The following is a 24,458-nucleotide window of genomic DNA, read 5'->3' as shown; positions in this document are numbered from 1 at the left end:
ACAAATTAGATTGCATACTGTAGACTATTTGTCTACAATTGTCTAAAAGAATTTCGGATACTGACACCCACAGTTACGTTTATTCTCAGGGAGAAGACTGGGTCAGTACGAAAAGACTTTCTGGATTCCATGATCGAGTTGAGGAACAGGAGCAAACAAGACGCACAAGACGACGTAATATCTTCAAAGAATCAGAAAAACAGCCCCAAATTCGGTAAGTTGAACATTGCGATCATTATGTGGGACGGAGAACAGGCCGGATATTTACAAAACCAAACCCAAAAATTGCATCTGGAACACGCCCAGTCGCCGATATATGAGTCACAGAGAACTGCAAGCAATATATTTATATTAGTTAGTCTCTGGCTTCCCACCGCGGCGGCCTGGATTCGAGCCCGAGTCTAGCCAAGTGGGATTTGTGGTGGACAAAGGGGCGCTGGGGCAGGTTTTCTCCGAGTACTTCGGTTTACCCTGCCAATCATCATTCTATCAATTACTCCACGATCACCCTCACCTATCATCTGGGGCTGGTACAATAGGCCAGAAGTGGCCGCAGTACAAGGGGCTTAGTCCCACCCCACTAGAAATACAATACAATACAATACAATACAATACAATACAATACTATACTATACTATACTATACTGTACATTTTGAAATATAAATAGTTCTTACGATCGCAAACATAATGATACTCATTAAGCACATTTAGGTGCCCGGCTATCAGGTCACTTTCGGTCATATCTCCAGCCAAGTGTGGCCATAGCAGAGTCGTTGCTGGAGCTCGCTTGTGTTATACTATATATGGCTGGCAGTCAAAATGAAATTCCTTGCTTACTTTTTAATACAACTTTTTCAGAAACTTGTTTCCGTCTTCAGGCTTATTAATTCATCACGTTCTTCTGCCCGTCTCTCAGATATTTTGGATAAAAGATATAAAGTGAACTGGAAAAACACATTTTACAGGATAATCCATATATACTGTAGCATTTAGATCCGTTGCTAAGCGGTGATTCTGCAAAAAGCGGCCATTGCTAGGTAACGCTCGTAACAGACACGCATGCAACAATAAATCAACAGGTAAATTATTACATTTTAGAGAAGTTATTATGAAATTCTATCCAGACCGGCTCTGGAGCCCACCCATTGGGTATAGGGGGCTATAAAGCGGCCAAGGCGTGAAGCTAACCACGTCCAGCTTGTGCCGAGGTCAAGAAAATGTGGATCTATACATCCACTCCCCCATACGTCTTCATGGCATAGTGCGTAATTAGTTAAGCACAGGGACAATTTTACTTTTTTTCCGAAACTGTGATCACTAAGAGATGCGTTATTTATTTGAGAGGAGTGGAGATGGGCCCAGGACAGGGCCAGTGGCGTATCCTTCAGAACACAGCAATGAACACAAACGGTGCCCTATAAGAGTTACTATCAGCCTCTTAGGAAGATGTCTGCTCGCTGGTATTGCTTTCTACATAATCTGAAGCACAAAATGACAAAAATGTGACAAAGCCGGAAGGAGCACAATTTGATGAAAAAAAAACTATTTTCTGTTTCAGAAATAGACGGCGATGATTTTGTGGCGCAGGCTTTCGCCTTTTTAATTGCAGGTTTCGAAACGTCCGGCACAACAATGAGTTTCGCTCTGTACGAGCTTGCAATGCATCCAGACATACAGCACAGATTGAGAGAGGAGATCACCAGGGTGATGGCTAAACACCAGGGCGAGCTTACGTATGAAGGGATGCAGGAGATGTCCTACCTCGACATGGTGGTCTCAGGTGAGGGGACTCAGGTAGCTCACATCTGATTCTAATGCTTGTGACAGGAAGCAAGTCCCGTCCATGTTACTGTTGCTTACGGCCTGGATATACAGGTATGTTACTGTTGTAGCCCCTGGATCAGTGTTTCTCTAACTGTGGTCTCGGTACCCAGAGGGTTCACAACTTGAGCGTACCCACTGGGAACTCTTATCTGAAGATGTCTTTTTACGAGTACCTCGAATCTACTCAAAATGAGCTTGAACACTTCACAGACGTAAAGGCGATCTCTATTCTTTTGTATTGCAAACTGTCTTGCAATTTTATTGCAATTGTATTTTTCATGGGAATAGGGTTGTCAGCCTAAATGCGCCGGCCGCCCTTTACGCCCCACGAATATTCCTGGTTCTCATTTTTGTTAGAACCTGAGTCGACTCCAAGACCATAGTGCGGCTGGAAGCATTAGATAAATTAAAAAAATCCACCTAATCGGGATTCGATCCCGCGAACTTCCGGCTTGTAGCATAGTGTCTCAACCAACTCCACTACCGCGTGCCCTATAAATCATTGTGCTGGGGACTAATATCATTGAAGGCACAGCGGAGCAGATAATGTCAGGCAAACTGCTAGACTCCATAAATCAAAACCGTAAAACGTGATTACTTCTGTAAATATGTAAATATTACACGTAGACAACAACTATGTTTTAATTAATGATAGTGAGATGGAACGTGGAGTAGCATATTCAATTCCTATTAATCAAAATTAAATCACGTCCTCCGAAGAGAGATGGGGGCTCCGAAATTGGCAAATTTCAACTTAAAGTCATTCTATTCTTTCGTTCAAAATGGTCAGAGCCTTGGTGATCATCGACGTTTCGGATTGGGGTGGTGACAGTGAAAGAATATACGAGTACTTGAGGTAGAACAGGGCCTCTGTCCAGGCAAGGTGCACTGGCCCCAATTGCGTATGATCACGATCTAGGCTAAATTTTCCTTCCCCCCCCCAAACCGAAAAACGGCCATCAATTATGGTAAACAGCTCACGGCCGTGCCATAGTTCAAGCGGTTAGTCGCTGGCTTCTCACCGCGGCGGCCCGGGTTCGATACCGGGTCTGGTCAAGTGGGATTTGTGGTGGAAAAATTGGCGCAGGGGCAGGTTTTCTCCGAGTACTTCGGTTTACCATGCCAATCTTCATTCCACCAAATTCTCCATCATCATAATCACCCAGGGCAGGCTACAATAGGCCAATCAGTGGCCGCCGTGCCGAGTGGACCCAGTAGGCCAGGATCTCTTAGGTACCTGGCCATTCTTTTCTCGCGTACTGAGTTACCAGCAGCAGTAGAGGACACAGTGCGTTTCTTCAAATTCCAGTATGTGTTCTGCGCACTATGTTCTCGCTTCTGTCTTAAAACTGTGGGCACCTGTCGAGGACTCGGTGTACATCTTGTTCTGTGTTGAGACACTAGCATGTCTTGTGGATACACTGTATCCATTGTAATGTGTTGAACTAGCGGCAGCCATTAAAAGCAGGATGCATGATTTGCGATGGTTCCAAACAAGAGCTCATCTTGAACACATGGACAATCCTTCGTTTGCTGAATAATTAGATCTATAGGGCTGAACTTTATTAACCTTCGAATTGTAGGCCGCTGTTCCCGCCTATATCACTGCACTCTGCTCTACACGTATGTTCACAGAGACACTGAGGAAGTACCCGGTTCTCCCATTTCTGGCCTCTCTACCCGTCTATATCACTGCACTCTGCTCTACACGTATGTTCACAGAGACACTGAGGAAGTACCCGGTTCTCCCATTTCTGGCCTCTCTTCCCGTCTATATCACTTCACTCTGCTCTACACGTATGTTCACAGAGACACTGAGGAAGTACCAGGTTCTCCCATTTCTGGCCGCTCTTCCCGTCTATATCAGTGCACTCTGCTCTATTCGTATGTTCACAGAGACACTGAGGAAGTACCCGGTTCTCCCATTTCTGGACCGGATGTGTGACACGGACTACAAACTTTCTTCCGCCTCCGGATATGGAACAGTAATACTTCCGAAAGGGACCGGGGTTTACATCCCGGTACTCGGTTTACATCATGACCCACAGTACTACCCAGATCCAGATAAATTCGACCCGGAACGTTTCACAGAGGAAAATAAACAGAATCGACCGAACTACACATATCTCCCATTTGGGGAAGGTCCCCGAATTTGCATCGGTAAGAACAAGTGCATATTCAGGATCGGTTTTGAAAAATATTAAAATAATTTACAATGAAGGTTAGAATATAATAAAACTTACACTCTAATTATTAAATATATTCATTCTTACTACCATTATTCTAGCCTAAAGGGTGTAACGGATATACCTTCTCTAAGTAGATTTCTGCATTTCCCTCTTGTTAAGAATGTCATTTCCTCATACAGAATATGGACAGAAACATATTTCTGCAACTATGCTCTCATTAACACGAACATTTTGCATTACAATTTCCAATACATGTTTTAACACTTCTGAAGTTCTGAGAGATTTGTCTTAGAGAGAGGTAGGGTGGTAGGGAATGGATTGGATTCATCTGGACCAGGATAGGAACAAATGAAGGGCACTTGTGAACACGGTAATGAACCTTCGGATTCCACAAAATGCTGAGAATTTTCTGCACAACTGGCGTGTCCTCAAGAAGGACTCAGCTTCATGAGTGAGTGAGTACGCTCTGTCATAGCTATAACTACATTTGGACACTACAGTGTTTGCACCTGTAGTTTGTCTCACATAAAAGTAAAACAGCTGCTCTCAGAGTCCTTCTTTCTCAACTCGCTTATGTGCGCTCAAGTAGGGATGAATAGATTGACAGATATGTAGGCTGAATATTGTGATGCGAAAAAATAAATGAAGGTAAGACTGTACAGTTGTACAGACATATATGAAAGTTATATACTCTTTGTAAAACATCACTATGTGTGTGTGTAAGACGACCATATCCAGCGTCGATCGATTCAGAACTGTGAGCTCTAATCCCGTTCCACTGTTACTTAATATTTTCTTGCTACCCGAGCTACTGTTTCTGTTCACAGGGATGAGGTTTGGGTTCATGCAGGTCAAGGCGGGGCTGATACACATACTATCCCGCTTCGAGGTGTCTCCCTGCAAAGACACGCCCCTGGCGATTGTTTTTGATACGAAGTCCATTCTGTTGAAAATGGACGGAGAGATACCGATGTCTTTCTCAAGAATACACTTGTGACAGCACGGCTACTTGTGAACATCCATCAAGAGGTTTATGTACAATAAGTTAAAAGAAGATATAAATTATATTTTCTATTACTGCACTCATCTCAGAACACATTCCTATGTCCACATATAACTGACATGTAAGTTGACTTTGGATAATGAGCTAATGGTTTGAAAGAAGTAAGCTCCTTCGTTTGTTTGGTTTATTCTAACATTCAGTGTGAAGTACATAAGTTATATATATGTACGTATGGAAGTAAAACATATTGTGGGATCAAAAAGAAAATGTTTCATAAATCCTTAGAAACCTCGTCAAGAGACTTATACTACAAAGTACACATCAGAAAGAGGCACTTCACTTCGTCATCAAAAGAGTTCTATAAGGTCAGTCAGTTGCATAAAAAATTCTGGGCCTCTAATTTTTTCCAAAGGGTAATTAAATCATATCACTTAACATATTTTCTTCATGACCGGCAGAGATTAATGATATTCCTTTTGATTTTGCAAAAGGGAGTTAAAAATCAATAATCAGTACGGCGGTAAGTGTTCATGTATTGCAGAAACAAATCTGTTAACAGTGATAAGCCCTAATCAGTACATGGTACATATCATGTAGTTTAAATTATTTTCTCTTGTATTTAATAAAATTTACATAACACTGAAGTTTAAATAAAATATATGAAGTTAAACTTCTAAACAGTAATAAAAAGAGAACTGTTTGAAGAGTGCCGTCTTGTGGGATATGGTGTAGTGTACATATAATGTGGACCGACGTTTCGGAGGAACGTCAGTCCACATAAGGTTTACACGGTGCTACATTACAGAAGAAGGCATTCTTCATAGCCACCGCCGTGAAAAACTCAAATCTTACAGAGAATTGTTTAGTGAGTAATTATCATAACTTTCATAAACGTTCAGTTCATGTATATCTTACATTGCACGTACTACATACACAAAACAAAAACCAAAAAAAAATCTCCGTGGCCTGTATTCCGCAAGCGAACTATACCGACCACCTCTGTGATCTTGTGATCAGCTTCCCTGGCTACAGATCCAGAGGTCCGGGTTCGATTTCCGGCGCTATCAGATTTTTTTCTGAGAAGTAGTGGGTCTGGAACAGGGTCCACTCAGCCTCGTGAGGATAATTGATGGTCTATTTCAAGGAAAGAGCGGCTCAGGTCTAGAAAACCGAAATTAACGACTATGGGGATTCGTTGCGCTGACCACGCGACACCCTCTATCCGCTAAAGTTGGTACTAACTTCACCGACAAGCGGCGGCCGCTCGGTCGGTGCTACATACTCCGAATTTCGAAATTATAAGACGCTGTTAGTAACAAGATATTTTAGAATCGTTGAGAGATAGTAATGAGTCTGGAGCAGACGGTAGAAGAACAATTGGTAGGTATTCGAAGAAAACTGGCCCCAGTGTCATTTCATTCACCGTAAATTCCAAATGATGTAACGCGGGATCAAACCCGCGTCTTCGCAGTGGGAAGTCGATGACTAACTGCCTGAGCTATGGCGTGAATCTTCAGTAGGCTTACCTTTATCGAAGTAAAAGCACACAGTTAACGTTCGGTTAGACTCTTCATTATAATGCATTTAATGCATTCGGATATGAATAACGCTAAGAGCAAGAACGCATGAATCTGGTTGCATAAGCGTGGATGTTAGACGTCGTTAATAAGACGCTTTATTTTTAATGAAAGCCTACGTAGGCAATAAGTCTTGCCCCTTTCGTTTCATTTAGTTCGTCTCTGCTTGTGTATATGTGCCCTCGTGCTTATTTTGATTAGCATTTTGGCTCTTCTGCGAACAAGTAAATAACTGTAAAATTTATGTAGAACTCGAGGTTCTCACAATGCTGCTTACGAAGACCTCTGTCTTCTGGGATATAACACTGAGCAGTCTGTTGAAAACCAAACGACTTTTTGGAAGAAACATATCACCTTCATTTTCAGGGTCAAATAGTTAGCCGAGCAACACTGCAGCGAGAAAACGGGTGGTGAGCAGAGCCTAGTTAACAACACGGACTATGGGCTGGCTGACACAGACAGAGGGGGTTGGATGGGAATTAGAGACCCGGAGGAGAGTGGGAAGTCTCGAGTCCCACCGCCATTTGTAATACTCATGCGACTTTGTCCGTGGCCTCAGCATGGCCCGCTGCAAAAGTGCATAAACACAGTAAAGTAAAGTAAAGTAAAGTAAAGGTATCCCAGTAACAGGCCGTGGAGGCCCATAGGGTTGTGAGATGTTGAGGCTCCCACATTTTCTAGAAAATCGACTCATAGATGGCGGTAAGGTTGTCAGCCTTACCCACCGGCCGCCCTTTACCCCCAAAAATATTCCAAGAAATTTCCTGGTACTCATTTCTGTTAGAGGCTGAATCGACCCCAGGGCCATAATGCGGCTGGAAGGATTAGGTAAATTGAAAATATCCAATGACATCATCGGTACTCGAACTTGCGATATTCCGGCTCCCAGCATATGACTCAACCAACTACGCTACCCCGTGTCCCTGTATAAATACAGTAATAAAGAAAATGATAGATATTATCATTATAGTTTAAGTACAATAGACCACTGTAGGTCGCGGTGCAAGGGCCGAGAAGGCCCACCCCTCATACATTCATTCATCATTCCAGTTTACTTGCTTAACTATTATATCTATATTTGAATCACAGACGAATGAGGAAGAAAATATTGAATATAGCATAATGTAGACCACTCTCTCGTCTCATATTTTGAAAACAAATTATACCGGCCTGCATAAGCAGCGTCTATTAAGTACACATATATATACAGAACTCCTATGTGAAATATTGTCACGTGTCACGGTGACTGAAGACTGCGTTCGGGTACGTATTTGGATTACTTAGACATCTGTATGCCGTAACTACAATCCTTTATTACACCATTGCTGATTTAAATAATTTACAATAACTCCACACTAATCCTCTCCCTCTATTTTAACTAGTCTTCACCGATTTATAACACAGCAACTATAAACGTCTCCCGAGATCGCACACTCCCAATACCACTGCATAATAGCGCATATATAGTCTTCAAATCACATACTGAATTTTCATAGGCTGACATCATGTACTCTTCTGTATTCCTAGTTCCAGCTCGCTCTGAACCTACAGCACACGGCTCTCGTTATATAGTCGCGGAACGGACATGGTCCTGCAGTAAACACATGTCAAATGATCGCTACCCAGCCTGTCTACTGGCGCCTCGGTCGTATCTACAGAAAACACAGCTTCCTCTATTGTTGCGTGTTGGACAGTGTTAACAGAGTTGTTGCTTGGCAACGCGTTATTCAAATCCGTTACAATATCTTGGCAAAATGAAACTCACAAAAATAAAAGGCAAGGAGTTGTAGCAATTGAATTTTTACGAGGAAGTAAAGTTGTAATGAACGATGGACTTTCGTTCATACGAAACACTGGTTCCCAAGGTGGCTGTCTTCCAGATTTTGCAAGGCAGAAAAACTGACTCCAAAAAACCTGCCTTCATTTCCTTGCACTTCGAGTCCTGTCATGCTTAAACACAACAAAACTGACAGAATGTAAACTGATAGTTACTTAGGAACTGTTATTCGGTAATATTTGCCTCAAGCATTGCTACTGTATGTGAACCAGGGAAAACTGAAGTTAAAATTCTGGATTTTATGCAACGACAACCGTCAGGTCGCGTGTTGCTGTGAGAATATGTTACACCGAACTGCAGACGTAATGTCTGTTCACGCGTGGAGCTGAACCCTTCTTGAGAAGCTATTCAAGAACTTCACAGAATTTTAAGGAACCAAAAGGTTGATTACCGTACTCACAAGAGTCCTCCTTGGTCCCTACCATGAGCCAAATCAATCCAATATTATATCCAATTAATATTATCACCATAACACGAAACGGATAACAGCGAAGCAAAATTAGGAAAATGTAGGAGGGTCTCGATGACATCCAATCAAATTTGACGTATGTGTCTCAAAATCCTCCAAATAATACATTCGAATTACTTTGAAATATATACAGTTCTTTATTTCGTAGGCAATTAGCTATTATACAAACACCTCACATACAAGCATGATGTAACAGGAATTCGAGTCTCATTTCTTCAGTAATCTTACCACGATTATTGGGGTCAACTCTGTAGATATCTCCAAACAAATATGTCCACAATGAAGGTGCTACCGGAGCTCGGCCCGTTACTTTTCATGTCTTGTACTAAACCTGGATATGATTTCGGACATATTCAATCCTCTTGCGTTCTCACCCTCAACTTCAAACATATCGTTTTACGAAACGAATAATTTCCCTCACGAAATATGATGGACGAGAAGTTGCAAAGGACATGGACTCAGCATTGTTGAAATCATGATTATACTGAATTTCAGCAAAGTGTGTTTCACGGTTTATGTCAATATCGGACTCCCGTCTCTTAAAGAGAGACTTAGAAGAAAGCGGAATGCCCCGTGAGATTGTGTCACATTTTCAGGAGTCATATCCTAGGTCACAATGAGTGCAACTGCAAGGTCTTAAGGGCGACGAAATAGAGAGCAAGTGTGAGGAAGTGATAAAAGTCTAGTGACGACAGAAGAAGCCACGTAAGAGGACACTTCGTTACTTGAGAGAATATTTAATTGGATCGTAAAGAAATATTCTGTTCAGGGTGTGGAATGGAAACAGTGGATAATGAAAGGATCCAGTAGTGTCATCTTGAGGAAGAGAAATTCAAAATCGGATATCATAATATGTGAGATATATTTATGCTAAATCAGCTATTATCAGCTTGTTAAAGAAGCATTTTTCCGCAGAATCACACTAATTTTTTTCTCAAAGTAAGGCAGAGACAGAAACATGAAGATATAACAAAGCTGAATGAAGTGGAAAGTGGTTACAACACAAATTTTAAATTTCCTGTTTCAGAATTAGACGAAGATGAATTTGTGGCGCAGGCCTTTCAAATTCTAGCGGGAGGTTTCGAAACGTCCGGCACAACAATGAGTTTCGCTCTGTACGAGCTTGCAATGCATCCAGACATACAGCACAGATTGAGAGAGGAGATCACCCGGGTGATGGCTAAACACCAGGGCGAGCTTACTTATGAAGGGATACAGGAGATGTCCTATCTCGACATGGTGATCTCAGATGAGGGGACTCAAGTAGTTTACATGTGATTCTGAGGGTTATGAGGGAAAGAAGAAGCTCGTTCATGTTGCTGTTGGTTTCACACAGTCTATGATCTGTATACAGAGGGCCACCAGAACAATTTTCCAGGGTACTCTTAAGTTCACAAAGTGGGACATCCCACTGAAAATAGAAAGCTAAAAGTACTCTATCCATAATCAGCTGAGAATTGGCCTAGATACGTATATGACAAATATGCGATGAGCTGATCACCCGCCCAAGGAGTCCTACCGAATTTGTAAGATCTAGAAAAACCGAAGTGAACAGAGATGTTCATGCAGGTAGGCCTAGGTCCACAGGGACTGTAGTGCCAATGAAAAGAAAATATGGCAAATATAAAAGAAATGGCTGCTCATTTATATTAAAAGAACATTTCGGGTTAATGTGTGTTATACATAAGACGCCCCCATTACCCCATGGGGCCCACACTTTCGCTTAAATGATTCATATGGTATAAAAAAATTAAGGGTGGGTGAGTGGAAACACACAGGGAAAGATCGATGAATGGACGGAAGGGCGGAAAGAAGAACATAGACACAGATAGACAAAGAGATAGATTAACTAACTTTATAGAGCTCAGCCCTTTTTGAGAAGCCTTCAATTGTGCAGCAATTCAGTAACTTCCCAGCATTCTATGGAACCAGAAGATTCATTGCCACCTTAACAAGAGCTCTCTTCTCTCCCTATCAATAGACAAATTAATTGAGTCCGCATCATCCCATCCTCTCTCTCTAGTATTCATTTTCATAATAAACTCCCACATATCTCCTGGTTTTCCTAGTGGTCTCTTTCCTTCTGGCTTTCCCACCAATATTCTATATGTATTCTTCTTAACTCCATTCGGCCATATATTTTACGTCCCCCATCCTCCTTGACTTGATCATTCTAATTATACTTGGAGAAGAGTACAAGTTATGAAGCTCCTCATTATGCAGTTTTCTCCAACCTCCTGTCACTTCATCCTTGTTTGGCCCAAATATTCTCCTCAACACCCTGTTCTCAAACACCCTGGGACTAAAGGTCTCGCCGTCGTTATGTCTTCAATAAGCAGAATGAATTAATATATAGTCTGTCCTTTATATATCTCGAACTGCTGGCCGCTGTTCCCGTCTATATCACTGCACTCTTCTCTACATATATATTCACAGAGACACTGAGGAAGTGCACGGTTCTCCCATTTCTAGACCGGATGTGCGGCAGTGACTACACACTTCTTCCGCTTCCGGAAATGGAACTGTAATACGTCCGAAAGGGACAGGGGTTTACATCCCGGTATTCGCTTTGCATTATGACCCGCACTACTACCAAGGTCCGGACAAATTCGACCAGGAAAGTTTCACAGAGGAAAAGAAACAAAATCGACCGAATACACATATCTCCCATTTGGGGAAGGTCCCAGAATTTGCATCGGTAAGAGAAATTTACACGGAATTTAGGAATATAATAAATCAGGATATACTGCTAACTAAAAATACTTACTCTTCCATGTATCTAAGCTAAATCATTTAGTGCACAATTCAAGCTGTACACTGCCGTGTTCATTGTCAAGATTTGGTGATCTTTGTCTTTAGAAATTGACAACCAGCTTCTGCAACTATATGTTAATGTTAACTAACCATAATGAAAACCACGATATGCTCATTTCTAAATTTCCCTCACATACCAACAAAGGGATTGTCCTCAGAAATGTTTTCATCTCTATTGTAGTCCAGCGAACGTGAATACATGAAAGCCTATGTATCCTATACAGAACTGAGTAAAATGTTTAAAACAGCACAGCTGAAGAATTTTAATCCAAATCGTATGTCGTTTGTAAAATATAGGTTAGCTTGTGCAGAAAAAGACGTACCAGGTAGCATCAGTCGAATGCGAACCGCGAGCTGTGAGTTGGAATCTCATTCCAGGGTTCCTTACACCTTCTTAATGTCCGAGCTACTTGTTCTGTTCACAGGGCAGAGGTTCGGGTTGATGCAGGTCGAGGCGGGACTGATAAATATGTTGTCCCTCTTTCGGGTGGTTCCTTTCAAAGACACTCCACTGGCCATTATTTTTTAAGTAAAGTCCTTCCTGTTGAAGATGGACGGAGGGCTACTGTTGGCTTTCGAAAAATTTCAGTGCGAACATCAAAATTAATACAGAGCATACTACTATATGTTTATATATATATATATATAAAGTGAACTTTGTATTAATTCATCATTTTAAAATCATATTTCTCTGACTGCATATAATTAGCACGGAGATATATTTTAATTAATGAGTTAAGAACCTCAGATATTTCCGATCATTTCTGCGTTTTCGTCGACCATAATATTATCATATGGGCGATAATTATGGACGCACGAATGTCACAATATCTTCTGAAAAACTAGGCCAAGCATTCACGCAACTAAGATTATCAGAAAAGCCTAATCCAGCGTTCAGTAAACAACGTCTTCGAATTACTAATATGAGAATAATAGAGGCATTAATGAATTAATGTATAAATTATTACAGTGATTCAGTTTCTCCCAAACAGCTATACAGTCTTACAGTGTTAACTCTATAAAGACTTTATTTATCATCTCATTCATGCAGAGAATGCATGCACCATTCGAATACGTTTCTAAAATATACCTATCAACACACGTAATATCTTAACACTAAGTCAGAAACATATCTGGACAGGTAAAAAATTAAATGTTCATACGACTAAACGTGTAGATCCATCGTTACAGGCCCACATATCCTACTGCAAAGTATACCAGTTCGTCTTATAATGGTTTGGCATATCAGATCTGTATAAATTACTCCAAATTATTGCTGATGGACGACAGCTGGACAAGTATCCGAGGCCTTCTCGTAACTTTCTTGAGATATTCCCAGAGTCAGAGTCAGCGTTACTTTACGACTGACGGTTTACAGCCAATCAGTTCCTCTTGGCGACAAGACCGTAGAGACGCAAGACCAGTAAGTTCATTTTCGAACTGAACACTTGCCGTTGTAGCCCTTACGTAACATCCAACTGTGGAAGTGAGGTCTACGAGTATTAACGTTGCAAATGCATATAGATCTCTGTACAAGAAATACCTCGGAAAATAGGAACTTGCAATACATATAGTGCACGGAATTGTAGCCGTGGGATTGGTTATGAGGGAAGTATTTTGTAAACAGTGATGAGCTGAGTTCGTAACACGCCACGGTCTTCCCATTTCTGCGCGACAGACTTAAGGACTCCATTATACACGTATCTGCATTGCTTTATTCACTGTTACGGACTTGTCCTGTTTAACCCCCACAAAGCTAGCAAGAGAATACTTTCAGGCCGACCATGTCCCGCGGACTACCGTCTGAGTAACATTATTCAGGTCATTGTAGAGTGTAGCCATATATATCTATCTCTCTCTTCTATGTCAGTATGAGAATAAAAAATAGATGAAACGTTTTGTGTTGTTTAGTCTGCAGTTTATGACTAAAGTTCGAGCTGCCTGCCGACCTAAATACGGCGTATGTCCAGTGTTCTTGTATGCAATTCGTCAGTTGCACCACAGCTTCTAAGGCAGACAGGTGGAAACACTCTTCGTGGGAAACCGATAAGTATTTTACTACAATATCGATGTGAACAGCATTGCTTACCTGAGATTTCTAATACGAGTACATCTTCGGACCACCATCCCTTCCATCATCGAGAAATTAACGAGAAACTGAGATACAGAGTTTGTAATTTGAATTGGCACGGAAATTTAAAATTACATACGAATGAATTTCCTAAACTAAAAAAAAACTCCGTGGTTTTAGTCCGCAAGCGAAGTATACCGACCGAGGGGCCACCGCTTGTCGGCGAAGTTAGTGCCAACTTTAGCGGATTGAGGGTGTCGCCTTGTAAGCGCAACGAATCATCACGGCCATTAATTTCTGTTTTCTAGACCCGAAAATTTCTAAATACTGTATTTAATATATTTATGTCATATTTTTGTATTTCAACTCAACCATGGTATTGTTCGAGTGGCTAACGATAAGTCTGACACTTCCTTCTGCACTCTTCATTGGTTTGTATCTTTACTTCACTCGAAACTTCAACTTCTGGAAGAATCTCGGTGTCCCTTACGCAAAACCCTTGCCATTTCTAGGCAATCTCAAAGAATGTGTATCGCTGAAAGTTACCATAGGGAACCATCTTAAGAATTTGTATGATGAACACGGTGACAAGCCATATGTGGGAATCTTCTCGTTTGATAAGCCGAGTCTCTTGGTTCGTGTCCCGGAGTTGGTCAAGAATATTCTAGTGAAGGATGCGAAAATCTTCCAAGACCGTATCCTCACCGTCAATGTTAATCTAGAGCCCATGTTTGGAAGGAGCCTGCCTATGGTGAAAGGGCAACATTGGAGACAACTGAGGGTAAATTTAACTCCGGTTTTTACGCCGAGTAAAATGAAGAACATGTTCTACCTAGTGGATCTCTGCTGTAAGGACCTGACAGACGTCCTGGATAGGGTAGCGACTGAAGGTAAGTGATTCCAGCTCCCCCGTTATAACCCTTCAGGGAAAATCATAAATTAAGAAAAATCAAGCAGCAGCTAGACATTTCTAATAAATAAAAAATCTTACGGTTCCGCTTACGGAAATATAGAATATATTTAATTTTTTGCCCTGAATGAAACACTCTACGGAGCTCTTTATTACATAAAAATTCATATATTAACACAGCGCAGGGGAAAATAATTTCACACTGTATCCTCGAATAGCAGTGTATGACATATATATATGTGTGTGTTTATGGCTGTCTGTGTACATATTGTAGCCTCTACAGCCGTTGCTATACAATGCACCAATAAACGACGGGGTTATGCAACGGGAACAGATCGGTAAACACATTCCCGCTGCAACAAATACGCACGCACTAATAGAAGAAACCGTTTATAAGCAAAGGATCTGTAAACATACAATAATATGGGTCGTTGGAAAGAGTGTTTTCTTTTCGATCCGCGCAAAATGGTTATAACAAAGAGTTGAGTTGAGAAGAAGTTAATCCCTTGTGGAGGCGGGGTCGAATACCTCCAACATAACCCTGCGAGTCGCTAAAGGTGACGAAAATGGAACCCTGGACCTGGGGGTATAACTGGGCCACGCTGTTACATGGGGACATAAATACGGGGATCTTGCCCTTCCAGGTTGGAGGACCCCCGAATATGAGACAATAAATTGTGGTCATGAGTCCCGCTGGACTTGGACATAAGAATGACTGCACTGGCGAGGATCAGGAGCAATTATAAACGACAGATTCATCCTCTTGTTAAGAGGAAGTTACGTACGAGTACATACGGACTAGGACCGCGCGTCTCACGGGGCTAGTCGCCAAGACGAACAAATTAGCGGTAAGCCGCCAGTCGTAAAGTAACCCTGACTCTGACTCTGGAGAACTTACTCGAGTTCCGGAGAGCAGTTACAGCTAGAATTGAGAACTGAGTTGGCAGATGACGAAAATAAAGGGATTAGATTGTGAAAAAAAAAGAACATGTGTGATGCATTTACAGTGAGTCTCGTATAGTTACTATGTTGAAATCCGTTGCCAGGATACAATTATTCAAGACTGAGAACGCTAGTGTGTGTGCAATTGTGAACTGTAATTGTCAGCAGTAGGCGGCAGTTATCAGCTCCATTATCGGTTTGTCCTCAGGTACAGTTCATGAGCAGTGCGATATTTCATGGTGCGGTATAACTTTTGGTGCTTTAGAGGAACGTGAATTTCTGAATGACATCTATATGCAACAATGATCTGCTAGAAACTGTAGGTGAAAATTTCGAAGTAAATTTCGTAATGAAAGAGTTACCAGCAAACAAACAATTCATAATTTGGTGAATAAATTTATATCAACGTGACATTTAAGAGATAACAAACGAAAATATAAGCCTTGAATACTTATTGCGGAGAAGTTAGATGACACAGAGGCCAGATTTGGACATAGAAAATCACTGAAACGTCTAGCTCAAGAGACTGGAGTGCCAAAGTTAGAGCAAGAAAGCAACACAATTGCTTAAGCTTAGATCCTATAAAACAATCCAAGCCTTGCAACCACGCGACCCAGCTATCAGGGTTCATTTCTACAGTTGGTTCCTACAGTCGGTCGCCGAACGTGAGATCGATCCACGATTGACATTCTTTTCGGATGAAACGTGGTTTTACTTGCAGGGATACAAAAATACACAATATAATCGCCACTGGAATTCACATAATCCAAATCTAACTCAAGAAGTGAAAGTTGGTGTCCGGTGTGCTGTAAGTGCAAAAAGGATTGTTGTGCCTGTATTTTAAACAAAAAAAAAAGAACTGCCATAAATACCGTATTTACGCATGTATAGGCCGCAGCACAATTTTCAGACAGAAATTATAGAAAAAATAATTTTCTTGGAATATTATTTCAGGAGTATTACACCCTGTATTACTAATTATGAATATATTTTTTTTTAAATGAAGTGTGATTTCGAATATTTCGAATATAAGCCGCACCCCAGTTTTCCTCTTGAATTTTTGGCAAAAAATGTGAGGCCTATACATGCGTAAATACGGTATCTTGGTGAAGAGGAATAGCATTTTCAACACTTCCTGTGATCTGTGAACTGTCAACTTCTTCATTCCGAACGTTATCAGCTGTAAAGCATTCTGATTCATCGGCAAAATTCGTATTCGTCTCGCGGTAAGCTGCGGCCCGATCGCCGTCAAGTGCAGAGCAGGGGAACCGGTCAACAAATTAAAGATACTCCCTGTAGAATCAATTGGCACATTATAATTCATAAACCTATATTAATCTGTCGTTATTTATGGCGTCGCAAAAGGACGTGTGACCAAGTGTTTTTATATGTATGTGTTTCAGAACTTACTCTATTCACATTCCAGACTTAAATATTTATTTAGCATTGTGTGACTGGAACCTTCTTCACTAATGACAGTAACGCTTATAACATATCGGATTGAACCGGAGAGCTGAAACCCAGTCCCTAACAAACAACTGACATAACGCGGTCTGTTAACAGGTTCCGCTCTGGACGTGAAGGAGACGATGGCCAGGTACACGACCGACGTGATAACCTCCTGTGCATTCGGGATCCAAAGCAACACCCTGAAGGATCCTGACGCAGAATTCCGAAGACACCTACGGAAAGCACTCGACTTCTCAGTTAAGAAAGGACTGGTATCACTATTATGGTTCTTCGCACCTTCCTTTAATTCCATTTTGAAAATAAAATTTATGAATGACACAACGGCCGATTACATCAGGAAGACCATCTGGAGTACAGTGGAATACAGGTAACTTCCCTTTTACTATCACATGAAAATGAAAGATAGAGTAAATAATCCTAAAATAACTTTCATTGGTTTATCAACAAGAAATATTAGTTACCGGTGAATAGAAATTTCGAAGTTAACAACCCGTTTACTCTGTAAACGCTGTTTATCGGAATTTGGACAATAATTCAACGTATAGTGAATTACTTTCTGGACAAGGCACACATGAAACGCATTTTCCGCGATAAAGGATGTCCCAACACCATGGAAAAACCTTAGAACTCCTCTACTGAAGTCGCTGTTCCAAAGGCACTCAGTATATTTCAGGAACAAAGGAAATACAATATGCGCCCAAAACTACAGTACTGAAACTCGCGCATCTCAAACACGCAGGTGCATTTGTCAACGGGGCATAGCTCCAGCCGCACGTGTTCCCAGTAGTGAAAAGGAAGTTGTGTTGTGCAATTGTTGGAAATGGGTCTCTCGACGGAGGAAAAAGTATTCATAGTTGTGTATTATTTCCGCTCATACGGAAGTGGTCGCCAGACAACTCGCTTCCTTGGTTTTGAGCGGCCAGATGTTATCGTCCAGAAACCGCTACACAGTTCACGTGTGACGATATTGTGTGCCGTCTCAGCACACGGTATATTAGGCCCCTATTTCATTGAGGATGAGGAAGGCAATGCTTTTACCGTCACTCAAGAAAGCTACAGGGACATGGTGATCGGACCATTTCTTCAGGATCTGAGAAGATTCTGTCGTTCAAGGGGCCTTCACATGACTAGACAGTGGTATCAACAGGACGTCTTTTCATTTCAGTACCGAAATTTTGGCGACTACTGTATTTATTTATAGGGATTTTCCTTTTCCACCCCTCCAAGAGAGACTCTGGTTGCATCCAATAGAGGGGTTCTTTCCACGGGCAAATGCATGAAAATATCCACAGTTGTATCTAGAGTTTAAGAATGGTTGGAGCTTCAGGTTTCCTCCTCTGTGTGTCTTCATGGTGTTGCCATTTATGTAATAATACTGCTTAGACAGATAGGAGAATACGGAAGTTTCAGAGAAAAAGCGACCATTCGTAAATTTCGCTATGTAAACCCCTCTTCCGGGTCATGAACCATGTAGACCGAAACTGAATTCAGGAAATTTCGGGAGATTCTCGCCATCTGCACCCTCTCGGCCATACACTGTGGCTCCTGCCGATACTCTTACTATAGGTGAGTACCTTCTCTTCTACTCCTTCGTTGTGCATGTACTTCTCTCATATAAAGAAGGCAATGTAACGATCACACAGCGCCATTTGCAGGGACATGCGTCTCTTGCATCAAGTCCGCTGGAACTTAGATGCAGAAGCCATTTCGCGATCTGCAAATGCACTGACCGCAGAGTCTGATGACAGATGGCACGGTAATTCATAGTCTGAATATAGATGTAGATTTATTTTTAAAAAACCTAGCTGAAAATTGCATATTCAGCAAAATGTCGGTGACTGCTTGACGAATAATAGTGGGTTCTAGACTACATGATAGATTTATTGAATATTCACAAGTAGTAACTACAAATAATTATAGCACTCTAACAGTTACTATAACTGTAACACACAAAATAAAGCTTCACCATATGCATATTAGTCTTTGTAAGATTTGAGGCTTTCACGGCGGTGACTATGAAGAAAGCAGTCTTCTGGGATTTGGCACCGTGTATATGTGGTGTTAACCGACGTTTCGGAGGAACGTATCGCCTCCATCTTCAGGGTAGAAGAAAAAATATAAGAAATCTGCAAGCGAAGAGACCGTGAGAAACGGTAAAAGCAGACTTCTACCCTGAAGATTGAGGCGATACGTTCCTCCTAAACGTCGGTTAACACCACATATACACGGTGCCAAATCCCAGAAGACTGCTTTCTTCATACTAGTCTTTGCTTGGTAAGGAATATACTTGGTAAATACTCAACTACTGGACTGCCTTTTAAATTTCTGACTGCCTTCTGAATTTCTGACTGCCTTGAATGACTCTGGCGAATGAATCATTGATTCAGAGTCAGAGTCAGAATTGCTTTATGACTGACGGCTTACAGCTAATCTGTTTTTGTTTTCAACTGAACACTTGCGATAATAGCCCTTATGTAGCATCCTCTCTGACGAGAATATGGGTTTATCTATTATGAATATGTTTGTCCTCATAACATATTTTAGAGATTCTTAATATTGCACTATAAACAAATACAACCTCTAATGTGGTTTGGGATAAGTCTCTGAAAGCAATCCTTGAAGAGTTTCCATGGCCCCTTATATATGCTAGCTCGTATCCGTGGAAATTCACGTAACTGATTTGTGCTTACCAGCTCGGTGCCTACTAAGCAACAGATGTTCTATTGTTGCCTGCGTTTGGAATGTGTTTACCAAGCAACAGCATTCTCTGCCTCCACAGCTTAATGCTCTGAGTAAATCCCGTCACAATATGCAAGTATGAATCACAGCGAACTAAGAAAAGTGTCTTCAAGTATGAAAATCATAACAACAACGAATAACCGTTGAAATTTCAACGTGTGTGATGACAGATTCAAATTTTGTTCATGTTCTCGTGGGCACATGTAATTCAGACTAAGCAGTAAGGTTGAATTTTGTACACAAATTGAATTCCATTATACACGAGTATACTCGAAGATTAATATCTCGCTATAACTCACCACTGAAATCTCAGATACTTTTACTCCCACTTTTTCTCTCTTCAGAGAGAAGACTGGGTTGGTACGAAAAGACTTTCTGGATTCCATGATCGAGTTGAGGAGGAGGGGCAAGACACACATAAAAGAAGACATGAAATCAGCAAAGAAACCGAAAAACGAATTCAAATTACGTAAGTAGAATAATAATAATAATCATCATCATCATCATCATCATCATCATACGGATAACCGCACGGATGTGTACAAAACGAAATGAAGACCTTGAGTCTAGGAAACATCCAGCTGTTGTAGATGTACGAATCACAGACATCTCCAAGTGTTTATGAATGTGTTACTATCCCTGTAACATGTCGTGGAAACCCGTACATTTGTGAGAAGTCGAGGCTCCCACATTTTCTAGACACTCGACACACAGATAGCGGTAAGGTTGCCAACCTTACGCGCCGGCCACCATTTACCCCCCCCCACCCAAGAAGATTCCAGGTACTCATTTCTGTTAGAGGCTGAGTCGATCCCAGGGCCATAGTGCTGCTGGAAGAATTAGGTAAATGGAAAAAAAAAATCGTACTCATCGGGACTCGAACCCGCTACCTTCCGGCTTGTGGCGGAGTGCCTCAGCCAACTTAACGTGATTGAGTTGTTTTAATGTCGATTTGAGCAATGAAATCGACTACTCACGCTAAAGGGAGAACCTGACAAGATACTATTTCTCAGTTCCTCTGAATAGTACGGATTGGTGGGCATCTCAGATACGAAGGCCAAAAATTAAATAAATTTTAGGGAAATATTCCATGCTTATTCCGCTAATTATATTGAAAACATACTAGCAGTTACAGATTGTGGAACAAGGAGAGCATTTATATTCAAGCTGCTGGCTCATATATTGGCTTAATTTATGGAGTATGATATATCGTTGGCCGCGCCATAGCTCAAAGTGTTAGTCGCTGGCTTCCTACAGCGGCGGCCCGATTTCGATCCCGGGTCTGGTTAAGTGGGATTTGTGGTGGACAAAGTGGCGCTGGGGCAGGTTTTCTCCGAGTACTTCGGTTTCCCCTGCCAATCTTCATTCCACCAATTGTTCCACAATCACCCTCACCTATCATCTGGGGCTGGTATAATAGGCCAGAAGTGGCCGCAGTACAAGGGACTTAGTCCCACCCCACTAGCAATAAAAATGATATATCATTCCTAAGTATTAAATAGAATGAATTATCGTCCGTCATTTGTGATTGTCAGATTCGGTTCTGGATCGGAGCGTAGGTGGAATTGGTGGCCAGCTAAGCGTGGCCTGCAGTTAAACCGAACTGGAATTCTTTGAATAATAATGTAAATACATATATATACCAAAAGAAAATATAAAAAATGTAACGTGTTTTGGAACAGAATGCTTATATTAGAGATTCTATAAAATGTGGGATATTTCCCAACCAGAACAGCCACCATCAGCTTTTAAAGAACAGCCCTGTTCTGAGGAATACTCGACCGAGACACTTAAGTTTTCTCAAAATAGGGTAAAGCGCAAGAATGTGGAGATATAAGGAAACTGGGAGCAGCGAAAATTTACTACACAGCAGTTTTGTTTCAGAAATGGAAGGCGATGATTTTGTGGCGCAGGCTTTCATCTTCTTAGCGGGAGGTTTCGAAACGTCCGGCACAACAATGAGTTTCGCTCTGTACGAGCTTGCAATGCATCCAGACATACAGCACAGATTGAGAGAGGAGATCACCAGGGTGATGGCTAAACACCAGGGCGAGCTTACGTATGAAGGGATGCAGGAGATGTCCTACCTCGACATGGTGGTCTCAGGTGAGTGGACTCAAGTAGCTTACATGTGATACTATTGTTTGTAACAGGAAGAAAGGCCCGTCAATGTTATTGTTGTTTACCGCACGGTTAGTATGTGGACAGTTCAAAAGTAAGGTTCCCTTTTTAATTTAAAAAAGTAACAGCACACAGAGTAACTCACGAGACTGAGAAACAGCCTGATATTAATAATACAAATACCGTCGTGAATGCAACAATTTATTTGTTTGTAGTTCTTTGTCTTTTCTTCCTCCACACTATATGTTTCGGCCGTAACTGACCATCATCAGGTGTATTTCTCACTACATAGCTGTCACACTACACACAATCCACAATATAGAACACCAGCCTGTCAGTTTTCATTAAAAAAACTCACCAATATACGCTCGTCAATTTTGATTTTAGAAATCCAGTTTAAAATTTAAAATTTTTAAATTTAAAATTTTTAAAATTTAAAATTTAAAGTTTTAACTCACAGGGATACCTGCTCTGTGTCTACATGTGCTGCAGCGGCGATTTCTTGTTTCCAACACCGTTCATGTATTATTCTGTGCAGGCTCCCTGTGTGTGTTTGTGTGTTGCTGCAAAAGTATTAAAGATGAGCAGCGGCACGCACACAGGGAGCCTGCACAGAATAATACATGAACGGTGTTGGAAACAAGAAATCGCCGCTGCAGCACATGTAGACACAGAGCAGGTATCCCTGTGAGTTAAAACTTTAAATTTTAAATTTTAAAAATTTTAAATTTAAAAATTTTAAATTTTAAACTGGAATTCTAAAATCAAAACTGATGAGCGTATATTGGCGAGATTTTAAACAAAACTGACAGGCTGGTGTGCAGCGTGACAGCTGCGTAGTGCAAAATACACCTGATGATGGCCAGTTACGGCCGAAACATGTAGTGTAGAGGAAGGAAAGACAAAGAACTACAACCAAATAAATTGTTGCATTCACGACGGTATTTGTATTATTACATATAGAAATGTATAGTGCAACAGGACGCTTAAATATAATAGAGACTGATATTAGTTTCACTTCTGCGCACGGTCGCCAAATCCTTCATAGAACTAAACAATGCATCCTGGGCAAATACACTTTTTTACTTCATTTTGAACATCTTTGTTGGAATGGAAGCGCTGACCTTTGAGGTGCTTTATTATCCTTCGTCCAAAATCAGGACTGCACCGGGGACGTAATTAGAATTTCACACTCTCAGGAATTCCAAAGATTCTCGGTTGCTGCAGCACTCTGGGGCCGAATACTGTCTTGCAAATGAACAAATCCTTTGATGAATAATCCTGGTCTCTTGCTCCCAACAGATTCCTTGAGATCCTTTAGAGAGTCCTAGTAAGCAGGAACTTCTACCTTTGAACTTGGAAGTGTGAAATCAATCAAACACTCACTCAACAATTCCCTGCAGACTTCACTGCCTTCGAGCTATGCTTGTTGCTTCTTCAGTAGTACGAGAGGAATTATGAAGAAATCTTAAGAAGAATTGCAATAGGAAATGAGATCTTGGCTTTCCACTACACCCCACAGAACAGGGCTGAATCAATGGCCTGGAAGCATACTCAATCGCCAGTCAAAAAATTAAAAAAATAAAAACGAGGACACGGTGCACAACTTAACGTGTCATGAGGGACTACGAGTAGCACATTTAAGAAAAAATTTATGCCTTATAATGTGTTTAATTACCAGCAACCACTGAACACAAAATATATACACATAATACGTAGAACTTCTTAATTATCGGAATATTATCAGACGTGCTAATGACTAGACCTATAGGTCTAGTCTTTTTGAGTTCAGTAATCTGAAGGTTTTGACACAGCCTGTCCTCTGCCTTGTTTCGAAATGCCCGTCTCTCTTCCCGTCTATTTCACTACACTCTGCTCTATTCGTATGTTCACAGAAACACTGAGGAAGTACCCGGTTCCCCCATTTCTGGCCGCTCTTCCCGTCTATATCAGTGCACTCTCCTCTATTCATATGTTCACAGAGGCACTGAGGAAGTACCCGGTTCTCCCATTTCTGGCCGCTCTTCCCGTCTATATCACTGCACTCTGCTCTGCACGTATGTTCACAGAGGCACTGAGGAAGTACCCGGTTCTCCCATTTCTGGCCGCTCTTCCCGTCTATATCACTGCACTCTGCTCTGCACGTATGTTCACAGAGGCACTGAGGAAGTACCCGGTTCTCCCATTTCTGGCCGCTCTTCCCGTCTATATCACTGCACTCTGCTCTGCACGTATGTTCACAGAGGCACTGAGGAAGTACCCGGTTCTCCCATTTCTGGCCGCTGTTCCCGTCTATATCACTGCACTCTGCTCTACACGTATGTTCACAGAGACACTGAGGAAGTACCCGGTTCTCCCATTTCTGGCCGCTCTTCCCGTCTATATCACTGCACTCTGCTCTATTCGTATGTTCACAGAGACACTGAGGAAATACCCGGTTCTCCCATTTCTGGAAGCTCTTCCCGTCCATATCACTGCACTCTCCTCTATT

At 41.5% G+C, this 24,458-nt stretch overlaps 2 protein-coding genes across 7 annotated transcripts in view; one reads left to right on the top strand and one right to left on the bottom strand.

The window, feature by feature from the left end:
* LOC111871160 (putative tyramine receptor 2) overlaps positions 1-24,458 on the bottom strand; it is a 248,106-nt gene that overhangs the window by 59,244 nt on the left and 164,404 nt on the right. The window lies entirely within an intron of this gene.
* LOC111871152 overlaps positions 1-24,458 on the top strand; it is a 35,971-nt gene that overhangs the window by 9,633 nt on the left and 1,880 nt on the right. The window contains exons 3-10 of the mRNA XM_033754128.1: positions 90-214; positions 1,560-1,781; positions 3,722-3,985; positions 4,842-5,007; positions 14,128-14,675; positions 17,201-17,474; positions 20,191-20,315; positions 21,731-21,952. Coding sequence (XP_033610019.1) covers positions 90-214; positions 1,560-1,781; positions 3,722-3,985; positions 4,842-5,007; positions 14,128-14,675; positions 17,201-17,474; positions 20,191-20,315; positions 21,731-21,952 — 1,946 coding nt within the window. The remainder of the gene's footprint in view (positions 1-89; positions 215-1,559; positions 1,782-3,721; positions 3,986-4,841; positions 5,008-14,127; positions 14,676-17,200; positions 17,475-20,190; positions 20,316-21,730; positions 21,953-24,458) is intronic.

This window comes from Cryptotermes secundus, unplaced genomic scaffold (assembly GCF_002891405.2).
Source record: "Cryptotermes secundus unplaced genomic scaffold, Csec_1.0 scaffold282, whole genome shotgun sequence".
NCBI lineage: Eukaryota > Metazoa > Arthropoda > Insecta > Blattodea > Kalotermitidae > Cryptotermes > Cryptotermes secundus.
The sequence above is the reverse complement of the archived record's forward strand: the minus strand, read 5'-3'. Positions and strand labels throughout refer to the sequence as shown.